Raw genomic sequence first — 13118 nt, 5'->3', positions numbered from 1 at the left:
CACTTTTGCCATCTTTTTTTGCTCATTTTTACTACTTCTATTCCATTTTTGCCACCAGTTTTTGCCTCCTTCATCCTGCTTTTTGCTATTTACAATTTTTTGCCTCTTTTTGCCCATTTAAGCCCCTTTTTGGCATTAAATGCCACTGTTTTCAGCATTCTTGCCATTCTTTGCTGCTTTTTGACCATTTGCCCTACATTTTTGGCCATTTTAGTCACTTTTACACTCATTTTTGCCACATTTTTGCTGTTATTTGGCCATTTTTTGCCACCTGTAACTTTTTACCTGTTTTTGCCACATACTGCCCTATTTTGCCACTTTTTCTCACTGCTCACTTAGCCCTGAAATTTATCCGCAAAAAACTAAACTAACACTAAAACTAATAAAAACTAAACTAAAAAGAAGCAGTTTTGGAAATTAAAAATAAACTAAACTAACAAACCAGCAGTCAAAACTTAATAAAAACAAAACTAAAATCGAACACAGAAAGTGAAAATGAAATAAAAAATAAAAAACTAATGAAAAATCCAAAAGCCATAATGTAAGGCATGTTTTGTTATTCTGACTAAATGACTAAAAAGAGTTCTGTGTCTTTCAGCTAAAACTAGAGGAATAAAGCGGGCAAATGTTGGACCGGTGCTCTGCTCTTAATGACTTTAAGCTAGCCATCGCTCTGTGACATAAATGGCCTACATGATGTTTATCTCACTGGCCACTGGATTTTGTCCCCTAATGACTATTGAACCGCGTGGTTTTCAAATTTTGAGCTTTTAGTTGCTAATGACCCCATCTTTCCATTGACTACCGTTCATTTTTATGGAATGTTTCCCCCAGAAAGGGGCGGGGCCAGCATCATTTTTATCTTTATTTCTTAATCACCTTTTCTATCGTATCCTTACTTATCAAACTTAAGTGTTAACAATGAAGTGTGAAATGTTTTTTGGGTGGCTTTTCGCCTAAATTTGACAGTGAATAGTGAAAGAAATCAGAGAGAGAGATTGGGGTAAGGAACAACAGGCTGGACCTAGAATACTAACTTCCATGCATGAACCAACCAGTATGCCCTCTGTGCCCCAGGAAGTTGTTGGATGTCAATGCTAGCCTGATGGTAGCTAACGGGTTAACATGTGTTCTGATCTCTCTCATGATTTTCAGTATCCGTTTTCCTCGTGGTCAATGTTCATTCAGAAAACGATAAATAAAAATAGCTATCAGAATCTTGACTTTTTTATGACAGACAACCTGGAATATGGCTAGAACATGATAACCAGGTCTGAGATTCCCACCTTGAGCGTGACGTCACAGGAACATGGCCGCTGTGGGGGTATGGTCGATCGCAACAGACTTCCTTAAATGAAATGCAGGTCGACTGAAAGTCAAAGCAGTCCTTTGGAAAACCCCAGAGAGGTAAAAATAAAGCCCACTGGCAAGTCAGTAAAAGTGCACACGCTGAATTAATACTCAGTCCATTAGTACAAAAATAAAACATGTATAAACACATCTGGATCATCTCTTTATGTATACCCGGCTTTCTCTGAGCCTCCTCATTGGTGTGTGATTGTAAGACTCTTGTTCACTCTCGTGTCACCTTAAATGCTCCACCTGTGCACGCTTTGGCCTCTCTGCAAATCCACCGTTAATCCATGAACCTGCGGTTCGGGTTGGCACCGAATAACTTCTCTCTGATTTCAGGCATCATCTGCGTGGTTGAAGTAAGGACACAAACAAGGAAATGCAAAACGTTACAAGGAAAACTCTGGATCAGCGAGAAAAAATAAATAAATGAGAGGAGAAATTAAAGGATGTAGAAGATTTTACACTTTTCTTTATGTATGAACATAGGAGGAAGTTTACGGAAAGGCAGGTTAGCTTAGCTATTTCTTCATACAAACATGTCCCCTCTAGTTACAATTCAAACAACACAGCCACTTATTAAGTCATGTAAGGCAAAAGCTCAGCTCAAATAAAGTTAATTTGGCCATAGTCTAGTCAGAAACCTCTCATTACCTCATATAATCCACATTTACCTGACCACAGGGACGGTTTTAGTGATTTAGAAGCCACAAGAACAGACCAAAATAAGACCCTTCCCCTTTAACTAACAGCAGTCACAGCCAGTGAACACAATATTCTAAAACATCTCTTCATCACTGGGAAATTTAGTCCCCAAACACCCATCAGTACTCAGTCATCAGTTTCTCAAAGAGCAGCAGAACTCAGACTCAGTACATCGGAATATTTCAATGTCTCTAGGCCCGGTGGAACTCGGAAAAATTAAAATACATTTCTCACTATTGGTGCTATACCTGGTCTCCTGCAACAACTCATTTTTATTTATTAGAGCCATTTCACAAACAGTAATCTGCCAATTCATTGTTCCAGTATGTCTACAAGGATCTACCGTACTACAATGTCCTTGATATGAAGAAATTTAGGGGTTTTTACAGGGCTTGGACCTCACTTTCTTCTTTGGATGATAATCAATTAACAACTTTTTCATGTATGACAAAATAGAAAAAAACACTGAACAACGCAATAACAAACTGCTCTGCCTAATTCACAGCATCTTCTTCTTTACCACTAGGTGCCAGCAGCAGCAGCACATACAGGTGAACTTGTATCCACAATGCAGCGCATAGTCCTCTGAAATTTACTTGCCAAATGGGAAATCCTCCCACATTTGGTACTTGGTGGGTGATAAGTCAGCTACACTGATCCTGAACCTGGGTTTACCGCATCGAGGACCACGGCATCTGTACATGCTGCCTTAAACCGGTGGTTCCCAAACTTTCTCTGACGGGCCTCCCTTCAGTAGATAAAAATATATACAATTGCCCAGCCTTAACTAAAACTTATTTCTGTGCTGAAAGCTAAAATAAAATGAAATGGGAGAAAAAAATCTCCTTTAGTCTTTGACAGCAGCAGACTGACTGACAACGTAACATAAAAGCTCCTGGTTTGACTGAAGAGGACTTCACACAACAGTAATTTTTTTATAAACTTGAATACTGAAACTTGAATAAACAAAAAGAAAAGTGAAGAACCCTTTTGGGTCTCGCCCTGACAAGTATCCCATATTGCTGAAAAAAATCAAATTAACACTAAAACTGATAAAAACTGAACTAAAACAAAGAATTTGCAAAATAATAAAATAGCATAAAATAAACTTACAACCCAGCAGTAAAATTAAATTAAAGCTAAACTGAAATTCAAAACAAAAGTTAAAACTAGATTTATGCAAACCCAAAACTACTATAAACTTGCTGATAAGATGTGTTTTCAAAAATAATGAAAACTAAACATTGGTTTTCTTCTTACTAAATACGCCTTATGGTGTGTCTATTTATTGAGCAGAGTCCACAATTCAAAACAGGAAGTAGATGCTGAGCTCAAGATCTCAAACCACATTTAGCACCATTTCCAATGCTGAGTGTGGGGGAATCTAAGACATGTCCCTTTACCATTATAAAATAAGATTTCTCTGTCTTTGAAAAAGTAGAAAATAACTGGGATAGACCTCAGTTAAAAAATATACAACATAGGATGGGCCCTTTTTTAGATTAATATAAGTATTTCAGTAAAAAACATCTGCACATTGTGTCTTTAAAATCATTGAAAAACGAGCAGAGAAGAGCAGAAAAGAGCATGAAGCTGCTTCATGATTTGTGATATTTATGTAAAGATCATCAATCCTTACTGCTGGATGTGGTAATTTTTGCTAAATATTTCATGCTACATTCACACATCAGCGTTCCTCAACTTCATGCAGAAAATGTAGCAGACGGCTGGTAGATAACAGTCTGAATGCAGCCAGGGTGGCAATACTGGCAGTTTGTGTTAAATGTATCTCCACCTGAAAGGCTCGGATCTTTCAGGTCTTCTCATAAAGGATTTGTGTGCATGAGGTTTACAAAAATATAATTATGTGGAGAATTTATTTAATTTGTTGACATTTAAGTTAAACTGTCTGAATCTGCAGCAGAACAAAGAAGCAGAAAAATTACACTCAAAACTCCTCTGACCTACTCAGAGCTTTGAGAATAAATTATTTACATTTGCTCACAAAATCTGATCAGTACTGGTTTGTTCTGAAATATTTAGTGAAATCCAGTTAAAGCTTGTAAACTGGAGTCCAGCTTAAGCATCCTATCTTTAGGTAAATTAGCTCACTGTGGGCTCTGCTGCCCTCTATTGGAGAAAACACTGAATCTAAAGTGTTATTAATGAGCAGGTTAGGATTTAGCCTGTAGTTTCTTTACCTGCTGTGCCATCAGCTCCAGCCTGCTCTCCAGAGTGTTTGAGACTTTAATCTTCCCGTTATCGTTGTAAACTTCCACTCCTCCACAGCTGGAAAAACAACAGACCACTCCTTCAGCAAAGGTTTAAAGAAAACAAAGGCCTAAATGTTTAAGTATGTTTTTATTCTTACATCTCTGAAGGAAGGAACCGTTCCTGGTCGATTCTGACGACGATGTTGCTCTTTACAGCCTCTTTATAGATCGGGATGTTTTTATCGATTGCAGCCTGTCAGACATGAAACAAAACATGATATATGTTAACCGATACAACAACAGACACAGGACTACAGGCTCTTTAATCTTCTGTTTTCTTTACGACAATCAGAATAAACATAACTGCAGTCAGCTCAGCCTCACCTGAACCATTTCTATATCCTGCTGTCTGCAGCGAACCGTCACTTTTGGCTCCAGCAGTCGATAAAATCCCTGAAAAATTAGAGCAAAAATTCAGCAAACATCTAAAAACAAAACTTCTTTATATATACTCTGGGACATTTTACCTGAAGCACCAGACCTTCCAACAGGACCGAGTACTGAGCAGGATCTTTAGCAATCTCTGTGAGTCTTTGACGAGCTTCATTCAACAACTCCTGGGACAGGAACGCAGAGAGGAAACAGCAAATAAAGGCCTTAATTTGCACATAAGTTGCCAGAAATACTAAAACAGTGTGAAAAGTTTTTGCCTTCTTCCTAATTTCCTTTTTTGCATATTTGTCACACTGAAATGCTTCAGATCATCAAACTAATTGTAATATCAAACAAAGAAAACCCAAGTAAAAATGCAGTTTTTAAATGATGATAATATTTATTCAGGGAAAAAAAAACATCCTAACCTACCTGGCCCTGTGTGGAAAAAGTCATTGCCTTCCCCCCTTGTTAAATCATAAATTATCTGTGATTAACCAGATTTTTAAGTAAAAATGAGTTCAGTTCGACTAGCTGCACCCAGGTTTGATCACTACCAGACCTGCTGAATCCAGAATCCTTTAAATAGAACCTGTCTGATAGAGTGAAGTAGGCTAAAAGATCTCCAACTCATCATGGAACCATCTAAAGAAATTCAAGAATAGATACTGACATCTGTCAGTCTTAAAGGGTTATAAAGACATTTCTAAGGCTCTGGGACCCCAGTGAGAGCTATTATCCACAGACAGGGAAAATTTGGAACACTGGTGAACCTTCCCAGGATTGGCCAGCCTACCAAAATGACTCCAAGAACACATGGGAGAATCATCCAGGAGGTCCCAAAAGAACCCAGAACAACATCTAAAGACCTGCAGGCCTCACTGACTCAGTTAAGGTCAGAGTTCATGATTCAACAATCAGAAAGAGACCGGGCAACAATGGTATCATGGGAGAGTTCCAAGGCCAAAACCACTGCGGACAACAAAGAACACAAAGCCTCGTCTCACATTTGACTAAAAACATCCTGATGATCCCCAAGACTTCTGGGAAAATATTCTGAGGACTGACCAGACAAAAGTTCTGGAAGGTGTGTGTCCTGTTCCATCTGGAGTCAAACTAACACAGCATTTCATCAGAAGACCATCAGACCAATGGTCAGACATGGTGTTGGCAGTGTGATGGCCTGGACCAGGACCTGGATCACTAGAACCATGAATTCTGCAATCTACAGGAAAATCCTGAAGGAGAATGTCCGGCCATCAGTTCATGACCTCAGGATACAATACAATACAATACAAGAACTTTATTTATCCCCGAAGGGAAATTCAATTGTCTGTGAGTCTCATCTGTTTACTTTAGCATTATACAATCTAATTGCTGATGGTATGAAAGATTTTCTACATCTTTCTGTCCTGCAGCGCAGGGATAGGAGCCGTCCACCACCGTTGTTTCTTTGCTCATTTAGGGAGATATGAAGTGGATGATCCATGTTTCTCAGAATGGCCTCCACCTTGCTCAGTGTGCGTCTCTCCACCTCATCCTCCAATGAGTTCAATTTGATTCCGACCACAGAGCCAGCTTTTGTAACCAGTCTGTTCAGACGCCTTGCATCCTTGTGTTTTACACTGCCTACCCGGCAAACTGCAGCATAAAACAGAACACTTGCCACCACAGACTGATAAAATATCTGCAGCATCTTACTGCAGATGTCAATTATCATATCTATGTCTAAGATCAAGAACACTTGGGTTATGGAGCAAGACAACGATCCCAAACACTCCAGCAAGTCCACCTCTGAATGAACTAAAGACCAGATGAAGGTTCTGGAGTGGTCTAGTAAAAGTCTGGACTTAAATCTGACTGAGATGCTGTGGCATGATCTTAAACAGGCCGATCATGCTGGAAAACCCTCCGATGTGCCTGAATGAAAACATGACTTGATGACTTTTCCCACAAATCCCAAGTTCATGTCATAATCCCTGCTCTACCTTCAATTCTTAATTTTCTTTCAAAATAAAAGCAGGTTTGTATCCAAACAGGAAATTTAAACAGGAGGAAAATAGTGGAATTTAACAATAGGTAGATGAATCAGGCTTAACCACAGAAATTCTGCAGTGAATCTGGATTAAATACTTTAATCTTTAGACAGCCCTACATGAAACAGACACTTGAACATGTGTATGGTATGGGTTTGGACATCTTACCGTGATCATGTCGTCACGGGCCTTCAGCACCCTCAGCCTCGCCTGGTTCATCAGGTTGGACATTTGGCTGCAGGGGCACAAAGAAAAGCTAATAAATAACATGAGGTTTCTAAGAGAAGGTATTTGGACAAAGACTAAGAAGTACAATGAATGATCTGTTGCTAATCCAAACGACCTGATGTTTGAGGAGGCTTCAGCGTGTTTATTCTGTATGACAAACAAGTCAGCGAGTTTTTGAGCATCCTGCCAGACAAGTCAACAGAGGATCTAATGAGAAGACTAACAGTAATAAATCCAAGGGCGACTTTTGAAAGACTAAATTATCAGTAAAAATGTGTTTAATTCACAAAGATGACAGCAGGGATGAGGTGAGTTTGCTTCTTCACCATACTGAGTAAAAAGCCTTATTGTTTTTAAAAGTATAAAGGCTCATTCCATGTAGTTGTTTTTTAGACCCAGTTTTGTTCATGTCTGAAAACTGTAGCTACCTGGGATCAGGCATGCCCACAGAAGTGGCTGGGAAAGAATGTTTCCTTCCCAGTTGTGATTTATTGATGATATCAATGCACGTGCATTGGATCAGTAGCATTGGTGCTAGCATCCTGGCTAATGTTAACCTCATTTTGGAGCTGCAAAGTATGTCAAGCCACAATAAGGTTCTGATGAAATTATTTATTTGTTACTTTTTAACCTGTTTCATCACTCTCCACCTGTTTTTGACACTTCTTGATGTGAATTTGAACCCGTTTTTGCTGCTTTTTGCTCATTTGTTTCACTATTTGCCACTTTTATCCTAATCGTGCCACTTTTCACCTAGTTTTTACCAATTTTTGCCACTTCTTTTCTCCACTATTTTATCAATTTTTGTGGGTTTTTTGGGGTCAATTTTACCACTTCTCAAAATTTTTGCCACTTATTTTCTACTTTTTAACAATTTTTTGCTTCTTGCCCATTTTGCTGCTCCTTTTCTCTACTATTTTACAATTTTTGTGGCTTTTTTTGCCCATTTTTGCCATTTTTTCTAATTTTTGCTGCTTATTACATTTTTTAAAGAAATTTTAACCAGATTTTCTGTTCTTTATACACATTTTTGTCACCTTTAACCATTGTTTTTGCCTCTTTTCTTTTCTACAGTTTTCTAATGCATGTGCACATCAGGACTTAGCACTGAAGTTTGACATTATTTTTCTAACCATTTGGTTCAGTGTGCCCACACACATTGTTTACATAACCAAAAGGAGGTAATTCTGTTTAAAGAAAAGGGGTTTACAATTTTAAAAGCCAATTTTGTATCACAGCAAAAACAAATTAAAAATGGTTGCTTTGATAAGAAGATGAAGATGAATACCGACTGATCCATAAGTGACTCAGGGATGTGTGCAGATGTTGCATTCACTGCACCAGTCTACAGCGAGATAACTCTGTCACAATTGGTACAAACCAAATGGCCCTCACAGATCTGAGACCGTGTCCATTAAAGTTCAGAAAAAGCTAAAACAGAAGATTTATATAAACTAGTTTTTCATCCCTCAACTGTCCATTAACAACTAACCACTCACATTTTCTTGTGCTGTTCGATCTGCTTTTCTTTCTTCTCATAGTACTCCATAATTTTCACTCGCTGCGTCTGAACCAGACGACCTTTCTCGATGTTGAACTCCTCCTCGGCCTGTAAACAGACAGAGCGTGTGACAAAGACTGTGACTAGACAATGAAGAATTACAAGATTGCAGAAGAGTGGATGTCAATTACCTTAGCATCAATTTCCTCAACCTTCTCCTTGGCCTCCTGCTCAATGAAGGCCATCATGTGCTTGATCTAACACAGGACACAAACACAACACAGTCTGTTATAACACAGATGTTAACCGAAGTTCAGACTTTATCCATCAAATAATGTCAGCTTTTAACACACAAATACAAAACAACAGATTTACACCAGACAAATACGTGTTTTGAGAGAGACCATTTCTGCCAAAGTAATGAGAACAATAAGACTCATATATCACAAAATAACACAAAACAAGTGAAACTGAAACTTTTCTTTTAAAGTTGGCTTAATGTTAGATCAGTTTTACAAAAATCCAATGATCATTAAAAATCAGTTACAAATTAGATGCAAGACAAACTTATTCACAAGTCTATTCTTGATTAAGTAGCAGATTTCTGCATGAATTTAAGAGTTTGGGGGGTTGAGAGTTTATTTTTCACTGCCTGAGAATTAAAATAAAACATCTTTTTCCTTCATGTGTTTTCCACCAGTGAGGACACAGCATGTTCACATCAAACTCCAGAAACGTGTGGCTTAAATATCTCAATCGCCCCCTTGTGGCTTACTGCAGAATAGACATTTAACTGTGTGAATACATTTGAAAGAAAATACAATTATTTAAACCAGAGGTGTCAAATTCAATCACAGCAGGGGCCGGATTCTGGATCTGTGTCTAACCTGAGAGCCTAACAGGGTCAAGATTTAACCAGAAACTGTCAACCTCATTTTCACCAGTAATAAAATATTTTTAAAAAACACTGAAGATAAATCATTTGGAAATTCAAAAAAGTAAAATAAGTTTAAAGGCTCAAATCTGAGATAAAAATTCCAATTTATTAGTTCAAAAGATCAGAACATGATATTAAAAACAGAAAAACAATGTTTTAAAAGCACAAATATATGAGGAGAAAGTTAAAATCATAAGTTTGAAAGGTCAAAATATGAGATAAAAATTGAAATCATGAGTTTAAGAGTCAAAACATGATTTTAAATTGTGAGTCTAATAGTTCAAAATATGGGATTAAAAAGCAAAAAATATTTATTTATTTTATTTAGTGTTTATTTGTATAGGGACAAGTATGAAGCAAGTAAACTGTTGCCACACACTACAGCATTTGTAGCCTGAGCTAATTTGCAATGCCAGTCCCTAGCTGGGCTTTTAAAATATATAGTCTAGGAGTTGAAAATGTCAAAATATGAGCTGGAATTCAAAATGATGACTTAAAAAGTTAAAAATATGATTTAAATTCAAAATTGGGAGTCTAAAAGGTCAAAACATGATATAAAAAGTAAAAATTATTCATTTAAAATGTCAAAATATGAGAAAAAAATTTTGAAATCATGTTTTTCAAAGTCAAATATGGGATTAAAAAGCCAAAGTAAGGAGTTGAAAAGGTCAAGATATGACTTAAAGTTCAAAACTGCAAATCTAAAATGTCAAAAGGTGACATATAAAGTCCAAATTCTGAGTTGAAAAGGTCAAAGCATGAAATGAAAAGTCAAAATCATAAGTCTCGTAATCTTGAGATGCAAAATTGAAAATATGAAATAAAAACACAAATGTTACCCCCCTCCCCCACTTTACTTTTTATCTAATTTTCTTACTCTTTACTTTTTCAGATTTTTATGGCTTAACAAGGATATTTTAAAGAGGAGGTATTATGCCTTTATTTAAGGCTTTACACCATCTCTCTGACACCCACATAGTAGCTTCACATGGTTTACACCTCAAAAGACTCCTCGTGTTTCTCACACTGGCGTCCTGAAAAACCCTTATTTTGATCTCCGTCTGAAACGCTTTGTTTTCGCTGCTGTCTCTTTAACCCCCACCCCCCACCCCCACGGACCTGCTCTCCTCCGATTGGCCGATTTTCCGGAGGCTGGCCGGCGGCAGGACTCAATGTTTTGTGCCCGTGAGATTCCCAACGAACCGTTTTCATTAGTTTACATGCTAATTCCAAGATTTCTGCCACATATGTTTATCTTGCGATTTGAAAATTTGCAAACGTGAAGTATGGACACCCAACATTGTGACTTTATAGTTATGTTTTAAAAATCGGAAAAGTGTAATACCCCCTCTTTAAATAATCAAGTAGAAGTTTACATTATTATACTGGAGGTAATCTGCAGACCTCATACTGGTGGGCCAGTAGTAATACAGATATGATCTCGCTGACCGGATATAATCGTTCCATGGGCCGGATTTGGCCCCCGGGCCTTGAGTTTGACACCTGTACATTACGGCATAAATATGCGTTAAGTCATTATTTTAAGATGGCTGCTTTGTCTTCCAGTCAATACGACATTATTTTAAGGTACTAAAGGATGTCTTTGAGCTAAAAGCTTTGCATTCCCACGTCATTATTCCGGTATTCTTTTTAGAGGAACTAACTCTTCATTTCTACAATATCACATAAACCACTGTGCTAACATCACTTTGTTTTTCATTAATTTCACATCACTTTGGTTAAAATGTCTCCTATGTAAAAAGCACTTTAAAAAAAGTCATATTTTATGTCTCAAACAGACTTTAACTTGCACACTGACTTACTAGTCTATAAACAGGAAATATAGACGTTTTTTCAACCCTCCCTCTTGGGTATATCGTGTACAATTACCGAATGGAGGGAACTATGAAAACATTTAGAATTTAATAGGATAAAAAGAGTAAAAACAGTCCTTGTGGAGCTTTCTACACACAGCTGTAGTTCGCTGATAGATGTTCCAGTCCGTTAGCTCTCGTTATCAGTTGCTGTGTTCGGCTAAATAAAGATTTACTGCAGTAACCGTTGTTTAAATTAACCGTTAACGGTCAACCGCAGGCTTTCTTACCTGTTTTTGAACGTCAGCGTCGGTGAGCGCCATGTTTGTCCCCTTGACGTTCGACACCCAAAAAAACCTGTCAGCCAAAGTAGTTTTTTCAACCGCTCGGACAGTCCAGTTCAGCTGAAACTTTTCACTGCTTCAACGATTCAAGCTAGTAAAACAAGCTGAAATTAAACTGCCGCTCACAACCTTCAAAATAAAACACGCGCTGCATTCAGGCAGTATTTAATTAATCCGACAAGGGAGGTTTACCACTGGAAATTCGCTTCAAGATGCTTAAATAATCGAAAAAAGGGCTTCGATTGAGAAAATCTACTAAAGACTACCTTCTAGTAAGGGCAGAAAAGCAACCGAAGAAACCAGAGGAAATGTGGTATCAATTAGTGCTATTTACGAACGTCGTTTATGATAATAATGTTCTTTCTGCCAAATTTATAGCCCCTTTCTCAATTATTACATTGTAAGATGCTTTAAAGCTCGTTGCTATTCCAGTCTTCTATTAGCGTCTTTGTGGTATACGCGCGATTTAAAGCTTTTGAAAATACCGCAACTGAAGAAACGAACATCAAACATGGAAACTCCGAGCATCTGAGTGGCACGTGAATATATCAATGCCGCCAGGAGACACACCCATCACTGTTTAAAAAAAAACAGAAAATAAATTGTGAATATAAAATGTATTATTATGAAGGATAAAATAAAAACTACACAGCTAGAGCTCGGTTTGGTGATACATTAAAATTAGAAGAAATCAAGAGGCGTGTTCTTTAGTCGTGCTGTCAAGTCCAATAAATTTCTACAACTCCATTTCCTTTTAAATAAATTCCTCTTTCTTTGAAAATCAGTGCAAACTTGTACTTTTAGATCCGGTTATTCAGTTCATCATAAACTTACAATTTTGTTTTGGTAAATTTGACAAAAGTTAATCTTTAATCCAATCCACTTTCTTCATAAAAACATTAATGTTGACCAAAGTACAGCACAGTGACTAAAACACGAATTTAAAAACATTCTTAAGGAATATAGACGCACATAAGAACACCACCATATCAATAAAATAAATTATAAACATACAATAAAAAATAAGTAAAGCAATCAAAACACAGGGATTAAGGGAATAAAAAGACACAAAAAGACAGATATCACACTTGTCTAAGGGAACCCCTGAGGGCACTTTATCACATTTTGTCTAATTGAGGGCCACCCTAAAAAGCACTTTTTCACAATATGTCCAATTAAAGGACAAAGTTATCACATCTTGAAGGGCACTTTACAGTGTTACGTCCATTTAAAGGGAATCTTATGGGGGCACTTAATTTTTTGGTCCAGTGGAAGAGCCCAATAAAGGACACTTTATGTATCCTGTTGTCCACTGGTAGGGCACTCTGGAGGGTACTTATATCTTATTTACCATAGGAGGCATCCAAAAGTACGACGGAGTATTAGGGCCATATGAAGAGGAAAAAAAAATTTAAAAGAATAAAAACATTGTTTTATATATATAGTACGAGAAAAAAAGGTAATAATATTACAAGAATAAAGTCGTAATATTACAAGAAAAATTCATAATATTACGAGAAAAAAAGTTGTAATATTATGAGAAAAAAGTAGTAAT

General features: G+C 37.2%; 1 protein-coding gene across 1 annotated transcript; it reads right to left on the bottom strand.

Moving 5' to 3' along the window:
• Positions 1-203: 203 nt before the first annotated feature.
• Positions 204-11652, bottom strand: atp6v1e1a (ATPase H+ transporting V1 subunit E1a). Its single transcript, XM_041794641.1, has 9 exons — positions 11510-11652; positions 8660-8725; positions 8467-8576; positions 6908-6974; positions 4799-4888; positions 4656-4724; positions 4430-4524; positions 4260-4347; positions 204-1699 (listed from the first exon to the last, which is right to left on the bottom strand). Exons 1-9 carry the CDS (start codon positions 11540-11542, stop codon positions 1637-1639), a joined length of 681 nt encoding a protein of 226 aa, XP_041650575.1. The 5' UTR covers positions 11543-11652; the 3' UTR covers positions 204-1636.
• Between the last annotated feature and the right edge of the window lie 1466 nt (positions 11653-13118).

Source organism: Cheilinus undulatus, linkage group 9 (genome assembly GCF_018320785.1).
Source record: "Cheilinus undulatus linkage group 9, ASM1832078v1, whole genome shotgun sequence".
NCBI classification, from domain to species: domain Eukaryota; kingdom Metazoa; phylum Chordata; class Actinopteri; order Labriformes; family Labridae; genus Cheilinus; species Cheilinus undulatus.
The sequence above is the reverse complement of the archived record's forward strand: the minus strand, read 5'-3'. Positions and strand labels throughout refer to the sequence as shown.